Source organism: Numenius arquata, chromosome 10, assembly GCF_964106895.1.
Source record: "Numenius arquata chromosome 10, bNumArq3.hap1.1, whole genome shotgun sequence".
Taxonomy (NCBI): Eukaryota; Metazoa; Chordata; class Aves; order Charadriiformes; family Scolopacidae; genus Numenius; species Numenius arquata.
Genome location: NC_133585.1, coordinates 3,626,768 through 3,642,897, shown reverse-complemented (window position 1 = coordinate 3,642,897; position 16,130 = coordinate 3,626,768). Strand labels below are relative to the sequence as shown.

Genomic DNA, 16,130 nt, shown 5'->3' with positions numbered 1-16,130 from the left:
ATCACTCACTGTGCTAATGGGAAATGCCCTGGGTGGCCAAGGCCGGGGGGCTCGTACAAGCTCTTTTGCCTTGCCCAAGCCCCACTGAGAGGGCATTGGGAACGAGACAAAACTGAGCCAAAGGGAGACGGTGCCAGGGGTGGACGGGGAAGGGCAGGAGAGGAGAAGGGCAGAGAGAGGACCGTGGAGGAAGGGAGGCGAGTTAGAGCTTTCTTTTGAGCTTGCGGTTGGCGCCGCCGCCCCCGCTCCTCTCCCGCTTCTCCTTGCGGACGCAGAAGTACTTGGTGACCCTTTTGCGGCACTGCTCGCACCGCACGGCGCAGCACCAGTGGAACTTGCAGTTGCAGCTGGACACCATCTCGGCTCGCCTCTCCTCCACCGCCAGCCCGCAGTCCCCGCACAGCCGCCGGCAGCTCCGCTTCTCCCACTTGCTGAGGGCCTTGCCCCTCTTCAGGCACTCCCTGCCCTCCGTCCCCAGCAGCCCCAGCGTCTTGTTCTCCAGGCAGTAGTCGGGAGAGTCTTCTAAATGCACCAGCTCCTTCTTGGAGATGGAGCTGAAGGTCTCGGCGATGGCGCCCCGGCTGGCAGCGCTGTTGCCTGCCCCCTGCAGCAAGTCCACCTTCAGGGCTTTGTGGTACCTCTCCTTGAGGTAGGTGCCCACCTCCCGAAACTCAGGCAGCTGCAGCCAGCAGGTCTGGGTGGTGCAGCTGCCCGACACGCCGTGGCATTTGCAAGTCCGCTTCATGGTCCCTTTCACTGCCTACAGGGTGAGGAGAGAGAGAGAAGGGGGTTCAGGAGAAGGTCCAGAGGGGTCATTTCTGTGCTGGAGATACGTGGCTCCAGACCTACGGAGGGGTTATCATCGACCCTCCCTCCATAGGAGTCCTGCCCAGGGGTTGTTGGCTTCTCTGTGGTACTCCCCTGCTCAAACTGGGAGAAAAGAGGACAGCAGGAAGCCGTTAACAGTGTAATCTCAGAAGGTTTGCTACCTTAGAACAACCACCACCCATCAGGTCAGTACTGCTGCCATCCCCTTCTCCTCAGCAAGGTAGTAATTTCTTCTGGACACGTGCTTTTAGCTACAAGTTGTTGCTCTCCCCAGCAAATGGCCGGAGCCGAACTGGTCTGTGCTGTCAGGTCTGGAGGGGAGAGAGGGGCTCACCTTTCTACCCGCCTCGTTGTTATGCAGGTTCATAGCAGCTCTGGCATCTTGTCCGGTCTCCAGGGCATCCACAAACTGCTTGGAAATGGCTTCCCCAAAGCCCACGTTGTCGCTGCAGCCTCCCCACAGCCAGCCTTGCCCCCCTAGGGAAGGAGATGAGACGTGTGCTGTCAAGGAACCAGCCTGGCTTGTGGCTCCGGTGACAAGAAAGGGTCTCAGAAGTGATGGGAGGGAACGGAGGTCGTGGGGCAAATCCAGCCTTTCACCTCGTGATACTCCCTGATTCCTTCCCCTTGGGCTCATGCCATGTCTACTGAGGCCTGGCTAGTAAGTGGCAGCAAAGGGGTAGGTCCTGTGTGACAAACCCAGGGATTTCCAGGCTTTCTATAGAGGAGGATTCAGCAGCTGTTAATTATCCTGCATTAGCAGCCATATAGATAAGGCTTTGGGTCTTTAATCACCTTCCTTCCAACCCTGACTTGAACTGGTTCAGTCTGACTCAGGGGACAGCATCTTGCTAACAAGGAAGACCCCATTTTTGGGGAAGACCCCAGAATCCTGAGATGATGTTTGCTCTAACAAGGAAGACCCCATTTTGGGGGAAGACCCCAGAATCCTGGGATGATGTTTGCTATCTCAGAAGGGTCTGATTTTCCAATTATCATGAGGAAACAAAGGACTCGGCACAGAACCGGGAAACTGCACGGCTCCTGCCACCCGCGTGGGAGCTCTGTAACTGAGCTGGGCCCACTAGAAACGCATCATGCGGTTTACTTCTTTTTCCTCCTAGAGAAAAATGCCAAATTCTGCGTGGAGGTTTGAAATCTGGAACATTCTGACACCAACATGCCTCGGCGACACGTCTTGGGAGTTGTTGTTTAATGGCCTTTGTGCCTCTCTCTCGAAAGGCTCAGCCCTTGACTTCCCCAGAGCATCGCGGTCCCCTCTCCCAGGGAAAGGCAGGGGGGGGTCTCGTGGGAGGTGAATAATTGCAGCGGGTGATGAAGAGATCTCTCTCCCAGATCAAGAGTCAGGACCGGAGGGAGAATGGAAACCTTTCACCAACTTGGATTCAGCGCAACGGCATTTAGGATTGAATCACGCTGTTTTGGACAAGCCCAAAAGTTTCCTTTGCCTTCCGTGGTTTTAAGTTCACGATGGAAAATTTTCATGAAAAACAGATACGTTTGGGGGAAAAGGAGCGTAGCATGACTAATGCAGCCTTCCAGAGAGGATAAAATTTGGTGTGTCATTGCCCAAAATTCTTGCTCTGCTAGAGGTGGGCTGTCCCACGCCTCTGACACCTAAGAAGCAATGTTTTAAAACTGTTTTAAAAACTATTAGCCAATAGTTTTAAAACCTATCAGCTGTTTTAAAAACTATTAGCCAATAAAACAAATTAGTAAATACTGGATGCTCCAGAGGGGCTTGTCATCAACTGACACGTACCGACTGCCCGGTGTGGTGGGGCGGGGTGGGGAACGGCTTTTAGAACATTTTGCCCATTTGAAATTTGAGCTTTTTCCTTTTGAAAGAAAAGAGGGGAATGTCAACGTTTTCTGTGAAAGCTGGAGGGGTGCGGCTTGGGGTTCCCCATCCTGGGGTGCTCAGCGGCTGTGGACCTAGGTACTGCCATGATGGGAAGGGGGTGAAGGCTGTGTGCTGCCACCCTGACAAATGCTGGAGGGGTCTATGAATACCCACCCTGCTTTCCTCTCCTGGTCATTCTGCTCTGGGGCCACCCTGGTCCTGCAGACCCTGGGAGCCCTAAGGTCCCTGATGAGCCCTGCTCTGACCAGACCTGCTGTTTCGATGCATGGCATCAGGTCCTCTCCTCTGCCCGTATGATACGGTCATTCCCTCCAGCAGCTAAAACAGAGTGGTTCTTGGTTTGAACCAGGGAAACTGCAAACCCTCTCCTACTTTCCTGCTCGTTTAGAAAGTAACGGGAAACATCAAGGGCTCGGCCTCAGCTGGTGTGAATTTGAGGTGGCCCCATTGGCTTCCACGGAGCTACTTTGGTTTTGAGCCAGGGAAAGCTCTGCTCGGGGCATTATTTCCAGGTGCGGGGATGGGGAGGAGGAGTTGCTTCTGCAGGGCTTCAGCGGAGGCGAGGAGAAGAGCTGTGGCCTGGGGTGTGAGGAGGGGGACGGCAGCTCGTCCTTACCCAACTGTCCGTTGCGGGAGTCGTCACAGCCACAGTTGTCAAAATCCCCCAGGCTGCAGTTGCGGGTCAGCGTGTACATGACGCCGGCGGAGCTGATGGCGTGGACAAAAGCGGTTTCTCGGTTTGCTGCCAAGTGGGAACACAAGGAGAGCAGACACGCTGAAGATTTCATGGCTACACCAGCGTTAGGAACAACTCCGGCCGTGCAGGAGACGGCGTAGGGAGAGATTTGCAATGGGCAGGGGCTTTGTGGGGTGGAGAGGAGGCCCCACGTGTCGGAGTAGCTTGGTTTTGGCTTGAACTGCACAAAGACAGAAGCTCCCAAATTCGATCCAGACCGACTCGTGCCATTTTCCAAAGGCGTAGATGAGTTTGGCCCTTGGCTGTCTTTGTGGGAGCTCAGCAGTGGGGACACAACACAGACAGCCAAGCGTCCCCCATGTCTCACTAATACACCCCAGAGGGGAAGGGACCTTCTCCAAGGATCAAAGAGCTCCTTCCCCACAGTCCTCTCAAGCCTTACCTTCTCCTGGACACTGCCAGGGCTCAGAGCAGCGACCGTATCTACCAACTAGGACCAGTGTGGTGACCATCAACTGACTCCACCAAGCCTGTGGCTTTCATTTAGTGCCAGCAAAGTCTGGATCTGAGCAGATAATCCTGATGGGAACAGTTCAGGGACCTGCTCCCAGTCCCAGAGTGTTACTTTGTGCTGCAATTACCTCCTCAAGGCCCCACTTTGAAACCTCTGCCCACCTCTGCCTGGGGACCTGGTCCCTCATCTGCTGCCAGTCCGACTAGAAGCCTGAGGTTGTCCTCCATACCCAGGTCCTGCCTCTACAGGGCAGACATGAGCTCAGCCCGGCAAAAGACTCCTGTCCTGTGCAAACTGGGGCTCAGCAGGTCTGGAGGTGATGCTGGCATTGCGAGGTTGCCTCGCGTTAAAGCTAGATGCCAGTGTGTGCCTGGGAGCTGGTGGGTGAAGGGGCCTCCTGGAAAGATCCCTCTGGGGCTTTCCTAGGAGAGACACATCCCAGGGGATGGGAAAGAAATTGTAAAATCATAGAATGGTTTGGGTTGGAAGGAACCTTAAAGATCATCGAGTTCCAACCCCCTGCCCTGGGCAGGGACACCTCCCACCAGACCAGGTTGCTCAAAGCCCCATCCAGCCTGGCCTTGAACCCCTCCAGGGATGGGGCAGCCACAGCTTCTCTGGGCAACCTGTTCCAGTGCCTCACCACCCTCACAGCAAAGAATTTCTTCCCAATATCTAATCTAAATCTCCCCTCTTCCAGTTTAAAACCGTTCCCCCTCGTCCTATGGCTCCCCTCCCTGATCAAGAGTCCCTCCCCATCTCTCCTGTAGCCCTTTAGAGACTGGAAGGGGCTCTAAGGTCTCCCCGGAGCCTTCTCTTCTCCAGGTTGAACAACCCCAACTCTCTCAGCCTGTCCTCACAGCAGAGGGGCTCCAGCCCTCTGAGCATCTTCTTGGCCCTCAAAGGAAAAGGAGGCTCTTGGGAAGAGCAGAGGAGCCCACTCCAGGGCTCTAACCGGGGGTGAGGGGGTCCCAGTAGCGGTATCCAATGCTTTCCTTACCGCTGCGTAGCCCGCCATGGCTGGAGAGCTGCAGGGCCCTCTCGGGGCAGTTCCAGCGGTCCCAGGCAAACTGGAACTTGCACTCCTCGATGCCGCTCTGGGCTCCGGCCGCCACGCTGCTGGAGTAGATGAGATAGGCCTAGGAGCAGAGCAGCAGGTCAGAGAGGGGGGCAAAACCGAGTCAGGATGTGTCAGCCAACAGGCAGGGACAGCCTCATGGGTGACAGGCTGGGAATGTCCCCAGGCTACTCCTGGGGTCCAGGAGAGTCACTCAGAAGCTCTAGTTTCCATCTCAAAGCTAACATAACCCCATCCACCTCCCATACAGCGGTGGGGCTGATGCAGGTGTAGCTTTCCTGCTCTGAGCTGCATATTGTGGGCCCTGCTGGATGGGGTCTAGGTGGATGGAGAAGTTCAGGGCAAAAACACAGAATCACAGAATGGTCGAGGTTGGAAGGGACCTTCTGAGATCATCTAGTCCAACCGCCCTGCAAAAGCAGGTAACACCAGGAAGCACATGGCCTCAGGCTCCCCAGGAGGCTGGTGTTCAACTGAAAATATCTTGCATGCCATCTTACAAGTTGTAGAGAGCTGAGGAGGTCTCTCAGGCTTGGCTCCCCTGGGGAGTGGAGCTCACCACCACCAGCAGCAGCAAATGCATTTTCTGCTGTGCTGGGTCAGAGCCGGAGCCTCCCAGGAGAAGGCGGCTGAGCTGTTGGCTGTTGGCCACGGTAGGAGATGTGCCAGCCAACCCCTTATGTCTCCAGCGTGAGAGAGGGCAGAGCCTTCTCCTCCGAGACCAGGGAGCTCCAGGCCAGCAGATGCCTCCTCCTTCACCGCAGCCCCAGGGGGGCAGCCAGTGCTTTGGGGCAAGGTCTCTCCACCTTACCATTGAGGGCTGTAGCAAGAGCTAGGCGGGCTTGGAGGTGTTCCTAGGGAACAAAAATCGGGTGAATTTTACAACTGGTCCCGGGTAGGAAATAAAAGCCTATGAAAGAGGGGTGCAAGGAAGAGAGAGGGGTGTCAAAAATACCGAACAAGGTCCTGGCAATTCCAGTTGTGCTTCTTGGGGAAGTATGTTCTGCAGAGCCTACAGAAAGTACCTTTCCAGCTCAATGAATGTGGATCCTGATGCTAACCTGATCATGGGGAAGCAACAGATGACAGCACCTTTGCTGGTGCCAGTGGACAAATCTCCAGCATAAGGTCCCAATCAGCTTTAAAAGACCCCAGGCCAGCTTTGCCCAGAGCTGACACAGCCCAAGGAGCTGCAGCTCGTAGCAAGTTGTTCCTGACCCTCCTTTGCCTCGTTGGATGAAACCTGGGGGTGAGGGGAGCTCTTGGCCAAGGCTGGATGGAGAGGAGTGGGAAGCCCCCCCTTTCCTCCCCGGGTTTAGTGGAATCAGGGACAGAGATCAAAGGGATTTCTCTTACCTTGGGGCCCGTCATCAGGAAATTATTCACTGACCTGGAAGACAGAGACAGTGTCAGCAGGGAGGGGGTGATGGCGGAGGGGCCTGGGGAATGCCAGGCATCCCAGGGCTCTCCTCTCACCCCCCGCAGCCTGCCTGGCTCCTGGCTGCAGGCACCTTTGGTCTTTCCCCCGCCTCCATCTCATCTCCCTGCTCCCTGCAAGCCAGGAGGGTGCCTTCTCCTTCCCCCCCACCATCCCACTCCCCCAACCAGGCTGTACCTGGGGGGCTGCAACCCCCTCACTGCTCTCTCCGTTTTGCTTTTCCCTGCACAGCTGCCCTTCATTCCAACCCCTCGTTTTTGTAGCTCTTTCCTCTTCCCCCAGCTTTGATTTTTTTTTTTTTGCTGCTCAGCTTAACTCAGGGTAGGGTTTCCCCCAGCCCCAGGAGCTGGACCACGTGCCAGCATCACCCTCCCCACAGGGACCACGCCGAGGGAAGGAGGTCACATCGCTGCTGCTTCACAGTGGGTGTCGTGACAGCATCACTCCAGATCACAGTCCCTTCTTTTCCCGTGGTGCCAGCTCCGGCTGCCCACGCTCCCCTCTTGGTGACATTGAGGTGATGGCTGAGCACAAACACGCTCGTCCTGCCTATCCTGGTGGGCACTGCGTGGGGAGGAGTGGGGACGCTTAAACTTTCTGCCGTTTTTCCCAGGGAAATATGAAAAAAAAAATGAGATGAGCTGTTTCCTAAGGTGCCCGCTTGCAAGTATTCCTGTGAAACACCTAATTCTGCTGCTCTTCATGGAGAAATGTTGTACTGAAAATGCCCAGGGCCTGGTTTTAGTAATCTTAAATTGCAGGTGCCCAAAACCTTCTGCTCTGGGAGTCTCATGATCCCCCTCTCTGTTCTGTAGGTCAGTAATTCCTACTTCTTGCACGGAAGGGGAAAAACTTAAAATGCGAGTCCTCTTCCTAAGGCTATTGCAAGGCAGATGAAAGGACCTCTACTGTTTGTTTGGTTTTGAATGTAAGATTTTCATAGCCAGTTTCACACTCTTCTGGCCCCTGGTTTTTCCTTGCCTGTGGCTTTCCATGGCATTAACCCATTCCTCCCACTTCCAGGTGGAAAAAATGAAATAGCAAACTCTGGGAATGCGCGGGGCAGGGGGAGCTGCTGAAGCAGAACCAAGGATTTTAGGAGGTCTCTAATGGATCACCAAAGAAGTCCTCAGCCTAATTGCTCCCTGGCCCAAGCTTAGCTGTGCCATCGCTTTAAAAAGACCCAAGAGCCAACCCAAACTGTCCCTAACCAGAAATGAAGCAAGAGGAGGGAGGTTTCTCCTAGAAACACCTCGTTCCAGTCTCTCCAGCTTTGCAAAAATAACCCTCATCACTATTTCTGGCGAGTCTCCAGGGCATCTTCCCTGCTGGGATCCCAGGACCCCAGAGAGATGGGTGAGTGCTGTTATCCCAAGGGAAGGATGCTGAGGCCAGAGAGGTGGCAGGAGTGGGTTGAGACCTTGCAGTGAGTGAGTGATTTGGGAAAAAGCTAGAGAGAAACTGGGCTTTTCAGCTTCTTCTCAAAAAAACGTTCTGCTTCAAATGCTGGATGTCTCCCGGTGGAGGATGCCTCCATTTTTCAGCTGCCCCTCACAGAGCCTTAACCCTCGCTCTGTCCCTCGCTCCACCCTGCAGCTGGGTTATCAGGCGTTCAGGGATACTTTCTGAATTTCTAGCTCCTCTCCACTCCCTGAAAATCCCAGTAGCGGGGTGGACCTTCGCTGGAGGTGGTGGGAGAAAGGTGTGGGTTTTGGTATGATTTTTCCTCCCTGTGTTTCCAAGTGATGCTGACTGGAGCCAGAGACGTCCCTGGTTAGGGAGAAACACAAATTCAGCTACAAATTCATCATGGGGGCATTCCTGGGTGGGCTCAAGCATGGCCAAAAGCAGGCATTGCCATCCCAAGCCGGGGGACACAGTGTGGCCCTGCCGTGGACACTGGGACAGACAGGGTATAGCTTGGTGGAAACCTCCGAACACCTGGGCTTTGCTATTACTCATGGTTTAGGAAGAGTTGAGAGAACTATTTTGCGAAGTTTCACTCTGGCAAGTCTAACTTTCCTCTTTTTTTTTTTTTGGTGGAAACGCATCCATATTGATGAATCTTGTGCTGGGAAAGATTTTCCCAGGTTAAAACTGGAGGGAAAGGGCTGTGCCAGGGCACTGTGAGAGCAGGAGATCCCTTCCCTTCCCTTTGTTCCAGGCCTGGGATTCCGACCCGGCTGCGCTCCAGCCCCCATGGGTACTTTAGCATGAAGTCGACGGCTGGTATTTTTTTTTTTTTTTTTTCAGAGGAATTTTCCTTTGGGAGCTGCTTCTGCATTGTACAGCTAATTAAATATTTCCTGAGACTTGGAGAGACGGCATCTGTAGCCGGGTGATTAGAGCATCGGATGACCTGAATCACACAGGGCCATGAACCTGGGGCTATTCAGCCTGTGTAAGCTCCATGGGTCCCCGTCCCAACGCAACTGGGTAGCGGCACGAACAAGTCATTTTTCCATCTGGTTTCCCTCCGGTCCTTTGCCTTGACCTGAAGCGCTTCTTTGCTTTGGGGACCACACTGGGGATGGCGTCGGTGTGAATCCGAGCCCCCTGGCAGCGGCCGTGAGAAAACGGGTAAAACCCCCCCCCGTGTAGGCAAGATCTAGAGAGTTTGCAAGCCCTCGCTTATCTTGCTTTTTTTTTTTTTTTTTTTCTTATTGTTGCTTCCCACCTGGGTGGGAAAAGCCAAATTCGCGGTGCGCGAGAAGGATTTGCCTCAAACCCTTGCTGAGGGGTTGCAGGGGTGGCTTGAGGAGGAAGAGAGTAATCCCCAAGCTTGGGGTTTTACAGCCCAACAGCCCGTTAGCAGGTGCCCGTGGCCATCACTGCATTGAAACAGAGGATTCCGCTCCTCCCGGGATAAACCTCAAAGTCCACAAAAAAGGCCGAGTTCAGGATATGCCAATTCACCATCTGCGGCCGAGCAAATGGTACAGTGGCAATTTCCCAGCGGGATATTCTAAACATTTTTATTAAGTCGGAGAGGCAGGAGGCGTTTTCCCTGAGCGGGCAACGCTGCTGGGCGGCTTTGGAGGACTTAGACAAGGAAAGGAGTCATTTAGATGGGTCCACTTGACGCCCCCCCCCCCCATTTAACTCTTGCAGCCATGAGTGGATTCAGGAGACGGGGAGATGGGACAGTTTGAATATCGGGGTGCTGCCTTGTGGCTGGAGGGTGGCTGGGATTTTTCTTATTTATGCTCTGAGGGAAATGGAGATAATAATGGAGACAAACTCTGTGCCTTCTGTCTTTGCCCATATGATCTAGCTAAGAAAAAAAAAAAAAAAGTGTCTCTATTCCGAATACAGTCTCCAGCAAGGACAGAGAGTAATTCAGCCGCTTGTTCCTCGGATGTAGTGACAAAGCTGCCACAGTCATCTCTGCGCTGCGAAGAGGAATCACTACGAAAACGAATCTCTCTTCGTTTTCGTCTCTGTAGTGTGATTTTTTATTAATTTATTTATTTTTACTAGTTTTCCATATTACTGTAAAGGAAAGCAGAATGCAACCCTAAACTATCCAGCTGCATCCACGATGGGTGTAAACCAGCCCAATTCCCACGACTTTGGTGTCAACCCCCACTCATTTAAAACTTTTCGAAATCACGCCCAGGAAAGGAAACCCTTGAAATTATTTCTCTTCTCCAACAAAGCTTACAGGGTTTTCTAGCTACTTAAGCCCCTTTCCCTCCACCTTCAAACTCCAGGAGGGTTTTACACGGACCAAAGCGGAGCAGAAAGAGACCTGTTGAGGGTCCTCCAGCCCCATCCCCAGCCCGTGGAAGGTCCAGGGCAGGACACGCTGCTCCCTCCCTGCGACTCTGTGCATCCAGGTAAAAAGCAAATCGAGGGCAAGTGGTTTCTCATTGCATCCGACATTAGGAAATTATCTCAAAGCTAATGAATACCTGTAGCAGGAATTCTCTACCCTAGTTTTATTGAATCCAAACCCAAATAACCCTGCCAAGCAGCTGTCCCGTTATATTTTACAGGTACCAAATACTAATAAACCTCTAATAATTTCTGTTCAGTTACAGCTATAACAAATAACAGCATCCCACTTCTCAGTTCAATAAGCTCCCAAAACCTTATCAAATCCCCCATTGAAGTACTTGTTTGATACCTTCTCACCCACTCATGCTATGGTGCTGCTGGTTCAGCTTTTTGGAAAATTAGAAAGCTATATTGACGTCTTTCCTGTCATTATTGTAAATACAGAAAATGGATACAAATTCACTTTGGATCTGAGTTCATTTTCAAGTACAAACTCCCCCAACTTTTTAGAAAAACAGTGACACTGGAAAGGAAAGGCAATCTCACAGCTGAAGGGTAGAAAAAAAAAAAAAACATTGAGAAACAAGCTGCTGCATTAGTGATTTTTACATTATTCCCACAGGATAAGAGACAGGGAGGAGACGGGGAGGCAACTCGTTAACATTTGGAGCTTTGCTTTTTTTTTTTTTTTTCCTTCTATTTTGCTACATTTATTTGTTTTTTTAGTTCCTGAATGCAACCCTGACATTTTGCTTATCTGGAAACACACTGACCAGAATCTAATCCACACTCAGAGAAGGGAAGTGGCCACATATATATATATTAAAAAAATACTTATTGTTGATCTATATTGCCCCCCACTCCCAATTCTCATGATTAAATCACAGAAAGGAAGAATCTTGTTGCATTTTAAGCTGTTGGATCAGATAAAGAAGACCAGCAAAAATTGCAATTGCCCGATTCCCACAAACATCGCTTTTTTTTTTTCTCCTCAAGAGTTAAGGGACAGGGTCTGTAGTGCGATTGTTTTGCAGAAAGTTTGCAATTTTCCTTTCTCTCGGGAAATTATGACCTATGAGCAATACATAGAGAGAAGCGAGGCTGTCTCGATCTCTAAAGTTTTCTTTTAGATAAAAACTTCTAAAAAGCAGATAGGGGGATTTAGACATCCAACTTCCATTGAAAACGCCTGGGATTTCTGTATTTAACTCTAATTTGTGCCCTGAAATTTCTCCCCTTTGAACTGTTTATTTAGAATATTGATTTTTTTTCCTTATCTTTTAATGTTTTCTAAACCTGTTTATATTGAGCAAAGTGAGAGACATATGCAGGAAGAGCAGAAAAAGAAAAATAAAATCAGCATGAGTTCTTCCCTAGCCTCTCTGCATAACATAAATATCCCCCGTGTTCCAGAAGGGAGATTTACCTTGAGTTTGCTACTGTATAATATCTAGACATACACAAGTTGTTGTACATTCTTTTAATGAAAGGAGTAGAAAAATCTCTGTGAGAACAAGAATTTCGCTCCCAGCCTAACAGGACTGAGTTCCCAATTACCTCGGAGTTTCTCTTTCTGGGATTTTGGGTTTCTCCATCCCTGGTAATAACCCCAGAGATCTGCTGTGGGGGAGGCAGGGGATTTTAGTCATTGAACGGGAAAAGACTCCTCGCTGTTAGAGATAAGTCTGTAACCCACCGTGCAGATTCCCTGGGGCATTACAGGAATGGAGAATAAAGTTGAGGTTTTCAGTAAAAATCACGTAGGAAAAAAAGCCCACGGAGCCAGGTCATTTGAGTCCATCTCCGTTTGAGCATGGGATAGACACACTCCACAAGGAATGATGCGGGATTTGATGCAAGTGTAATATCCTTCTGTGCACCCTTATAAAACATTTCTGGAAATCGATGTAAAACCACCCTCAGGACAGAGCAAAGAGGCCCCCCAGGAGACGACAGCACTGGGGGAACTGGTCTGATGGGACCCAGGTGGTTTGGAACCAACCAAGCCATAGCAATCTCCGTACCAAAAGCGTCTCCCCGGGAAATCCTAATACATGGATTTCAGACGTGTAATCCTGACCCTGCGCCTGCCAAGGAGTGCAGGGTCTCCGGCTGCTCATCCGGAGTGATGCTCCTGTGGATCTAATTCACCCCTGCTGGCTCTGAGCTCTTAATCAGGGACTGTCCTCTTCGGGAGCGCGGGAGAAGCCTCATTTGATTTGATTAACACAAGAGACAAGCGGACTGTGAGCCTTTGGAAAAAAACAGAAAGCCCTGGCTCTGCCATTGGGTTATCTTCCCAGTTGGAAATGAGGGGTTAGATCTTCCACTCTCTCTCCTCTATTTTTACCCCAGCTCAGGATTTGGCCCATGGAGTTACTGCTGGGAGGCGAGGGGGAAGAAGGGGAATTTCTCTGCTTGGATCTAACCTCTCTTGCCAATAAGTGTGTTGGGACTTAGTTAAATGTCTGGTCCCATTAAAGACCAGAACTAAGCTAAGTGGAAAAGAAGGGACATTTAGGAAGGCGAAGAGGAATTTCCTTAGGGTGTCCGGGAAGAGCACCTGCCTGAGACACAGACTGAGGTGCTCTCGATACTCACCAGGCACAGCAGGAATGGAAGAAGGGAGTGAGGAAGAAGATGCCCAGATAAGGGTCCATGTGAAACAAAATCCAAATAAAGAGAGAGAAAGGATATCCTAAAAAAAAAAAAAACCACCTTGGGTACCACCACGACCAGCGAAAAGAAAGAAAAAAAAAAAAAAAAGAAAAGAAAAGAAACCCAACAAAATTAGGGAAGGGATGGAGTTATTTTCCACCCGGCGCTCCTGGTGTGATGAAGAGGCGTATGCCCCCTGAATCCCAACTTCTGCGAAGGGTAACCAATCCCAAAGTAAGAGCTAAAGGGGGTTGGTGAAATGGAGCCGCAGAACTTCCTAAGAAGAGATTATCTACTTAATTAAAGATTTTTTTTTTCCCTAAGTCCTTCAGCCAATCAGGACTCAAGTGCCAGAGAGAGATTGAACTGATGAAAAGAACACCCCAGGTTCCTCGAAGACAAATGCACCACGAAAGGGATAAGAGGGAGGGAAAAGGGGAAAACAAAAAAAAAAAAAAAAAAAAAAAAAAAAGAGAGAGAGGGATAAAGAAAGAGACAGCAAATCCCTTAAAGTAATCACTAGGTTCAATCTCCACCAGCACTGCCTTGCCTCTCCATCCCCCGCCAAGGCAACTGGAAGGGCTGCTGTTGGTGTGCCCTCACCTTCTCTTGCCTTTGGAGACACCTCTGGGGCTGGGGTGCACTGGGTGCCCCGGGATGGGGGACTTGGGTTTGGGCCACCAGCCCCCGCTGTTTGGAGGCCACGGAGTGTGCTCCAGGGAGAAGGCTGGGAACCAGATCTGTGAACGTTGCTTCTGCCTCAGACCCCCCCAGGAGTTTAAGGGGAACTGGGGCCAGTTCCTACCTCCATCTGCTCCTCCTTCACCATGGTGACCTGCTCTTTCCTCCCACCTCCTCTTTGCCACATGCCACCCTCACCCCAGGAGAAAGGCCTCTGACTAAACCTTCCCTTTCCCCCTTAATTTTTTGGCTTTTGGGGTTTCCTACGAAGTCCAGAGGAGGGAGTCTTTGGTTTGGGAGGGTCAGCGGTCTCTCAGTGAGGGTTTATCCCAGAGCTGCTGGAGCTACTTAGAAATGCATCCAACCTGTGCCTCCTGGCCATGCGGGACATCCCAGTTACTGTCACACCGCACACCACAGCCACTCTGACCGGCCCCAGGTCAACAGGATCAGCCGTGCTGCCCTGTTCCAGAGCCCTAGGAGAAGCTTCTCCTCACTGCACAGCTCATTTTCATGCTGCTGTGGATATAATCAGCTAAAACACAGGCTGAGACCCATCCAACTCATTTCACCCAGGGTGCAGCTGCTGGGCAGAAGGGCTGGACCAGGGTGAGACCCTGCAGCTGGGCCTTCAGGAGGTTGAGCTTCTCTCAGGGCCACCTCAGGTGGATGAAATGCCCTTTCTGTGTCATGGAACCTCGAGGAGGGAAACCTGCCCAGCAGAGGTTTGCTCTCAGCTGGACTTTGGCCATGCCAAGACGGGCTCTGGCCAGGCAAAACTCCATGGTTGCCCCATGCGATGCCCACCCAGCTGGTGGGGGTGGCCAGGTGGATTGCAATCATCGAGGTGAGGAGAAAATGCAGCCACCATCAAGGGAACCCAGGGCCCAGCTGTGCCTCCCAGCTGCATCCTATTACAGCAAGGCTGAGGGCATTTGCACTAATTAAAACCCCAGCTCCTGGAGCCGTAAGCATTTTAAAAACTGAGGTGTTTAAAAACTGAGAAAAAAAAGCTCAAAAATTTATCTAGTAGAAGATAAACCCCAGGAACTCGAAGGTGAGGGAAATAAGCCTTTATTTATTTTAATTGTTCATTATATTGAAATAGAATTTTGATGCTGTGATATTTGGCACAATGTAATGGTTTTGGGGGCCAAATTCAAGTGTCGGGGGTGGATCTTCCCCCCCCTGCCAGAAGAGGCTGCCCCAGGGGTGCTGAGGGGTTGCGGGGGGCTCAGCCCCTGTTGGGGGGGCACTGGTGGGACGCAGGGGATGCTGCCACCCTGCACTTGGCATTCATTTCCCATGGCAGAAAGAAGAAGAAGAATTTCCAGTTGTTTCTTGTAAGTCTTCAAACGTCTGTTTCAGGACTCTTGAACTGGAATTTTCTCATTCCTCGGGCCCGGCAGCGACAGCGTTTTGAAATCCCGCAACGCTTCGGGCATGCCTTGACCAACTGGAAAGGAAGGGCACCACTGGGTGTTTGCTGGGGTGAGCTATTTTTGTTTACTCGGAGACAAATTAAGTAAGGGGATTGCAAAAAAATAAGGAAAAAAGATAATTGTAGACAGCGGATCCAAGATAAAGGGGAGGAATTTAATCTTTTGTTAGCTGTCACAAGGGGCAGCCAGGCCTTCCTCCAAGCTTGCAGAAGCACCAGCAGCACCAGGGCATTTCGGAGCCAGCAGCCTCCCCAGTCAACTTCTAATTTCAATTAAATGCAACAGTCGCTTTCCTGGAAGCAGGCGTGTTTTCCAAGCCAAAGAGGCTGGAGGCGAAGCCTACAACAAAACTGTCCCAAACACGTTTCAGAGCACTTAATTACAGCTCTCAAAGGCTGTTTAATAGACTCTATGAGGTACTCGCTAAAGAAATGGGATGCAAAATTGTTTTATAATGCCCTTCAAATTTTGTTATTGTTACTGACAAAAGCTCTATAAATTTTCTAAAATGGGCCCAGAGAGCATTAAAATACTTTTTTTTTTTTTTTTTTTATGGCCAGAAGGACTGGTAAATTATCCCATCTGACATGTTGGCCAATACAGCTCTCTTCTGATCTTTGCATTGAGTGCTGTAACGTGTGTTTGACTATTTGCTCATCTCCCAGAATGGCAGACAGGGTCTAAGGACAACAGGAGATAGGGAACCTACCATCACCTGTGGTAATTTGTTTAAAAAAAAAAAACCAACCAACCAAAAAAAAAAACAAAACACCCAAAATAAAACCCCAAAACCAAACCAAAACCCATGAATTGGGTTGAAATAAGACATTGGGGTTTAATTTCCAGAATACAGAGAAGATTTGAACTGTCCTTAAAGACCTTGTACAAGTAATCGCAGAAAGAGTAAAAAATAAAGCTTCTACCACTCTTGCTGCCTTTTACTCTGGTACCAACGCAACTGATGGACGTGAAAAATGAGGTTAAGAAGTGGGTGTAAAAATTCCAAGTCTGGCTCCCAGATATCTCAACAGTTTCTTGGTGTCAATGCAAAATGCTCAAAGGTTTTTTTTTAAAAAACAGAAAGACCATTAAAAAGGTCAAGAAGGAATTTAAAGTCTCTTATTTTAAA

The 16,130-nt window shown here is 50.6% G+C and overlaps 1 protein-coding gene across 1 annotated transcript; it reads right to left on the bottom strand.

The window, feature by feature from the left end:
• Positions 1 to 202: 202 nt before the first annotated feature.
• WNT8B (Wnt family member 8B) lies at positions 203 to 12,880 on the bottom strand. Its single transcript, XM_074154663.1, has 6 exons — positions 12,822 to 12,880; positions 6,359 to 6,392; positions 4,925 to 5,063; positions 3,330 to 3,455; positions 1,163 to 1,305; positions 203 to 760 (listed from the first exon to the last, which is right to left on the bottom strand). Exons 1-6 carry the CDS (start codon positions 12,878 to 12,880, stop codon positions 203 to 205), a joined length of 1,059 nt encoding a protein of 352 aa, XP_074010764.1.
• Positions 12,881 to 16,130: the final 3,250 nt, after the last annotated feature.

What these genes read in the sequence shown, in the direction of transcription:
- WNT8B (XM_074154663.1), bottom strand. Translation starts at nt 12,880, where the DNA reads ATGGACCCTTATCTGGGCATCTTCTTCCTCACTCCCTTCTTCCATTCC. An exon ending in TTCCATTCCTGCTGTGCCTG is followed by an intron (nt 6,393 to 12,821) that starts GTGAGTATCGAG and finishes TCTGTCTTCCAG; the next exon opens with GTCAGTGAATAATTTCCTGA. An exon ending in CTCCCGCAACGGACAGTTGG is followed by an intron (nt 1,306 to 3,329) that starts GTAAGGACGAGC and finishes CTCCTTCCCTAG; the next exon opens with GGGGGCAAGGCTGGCTGTGG.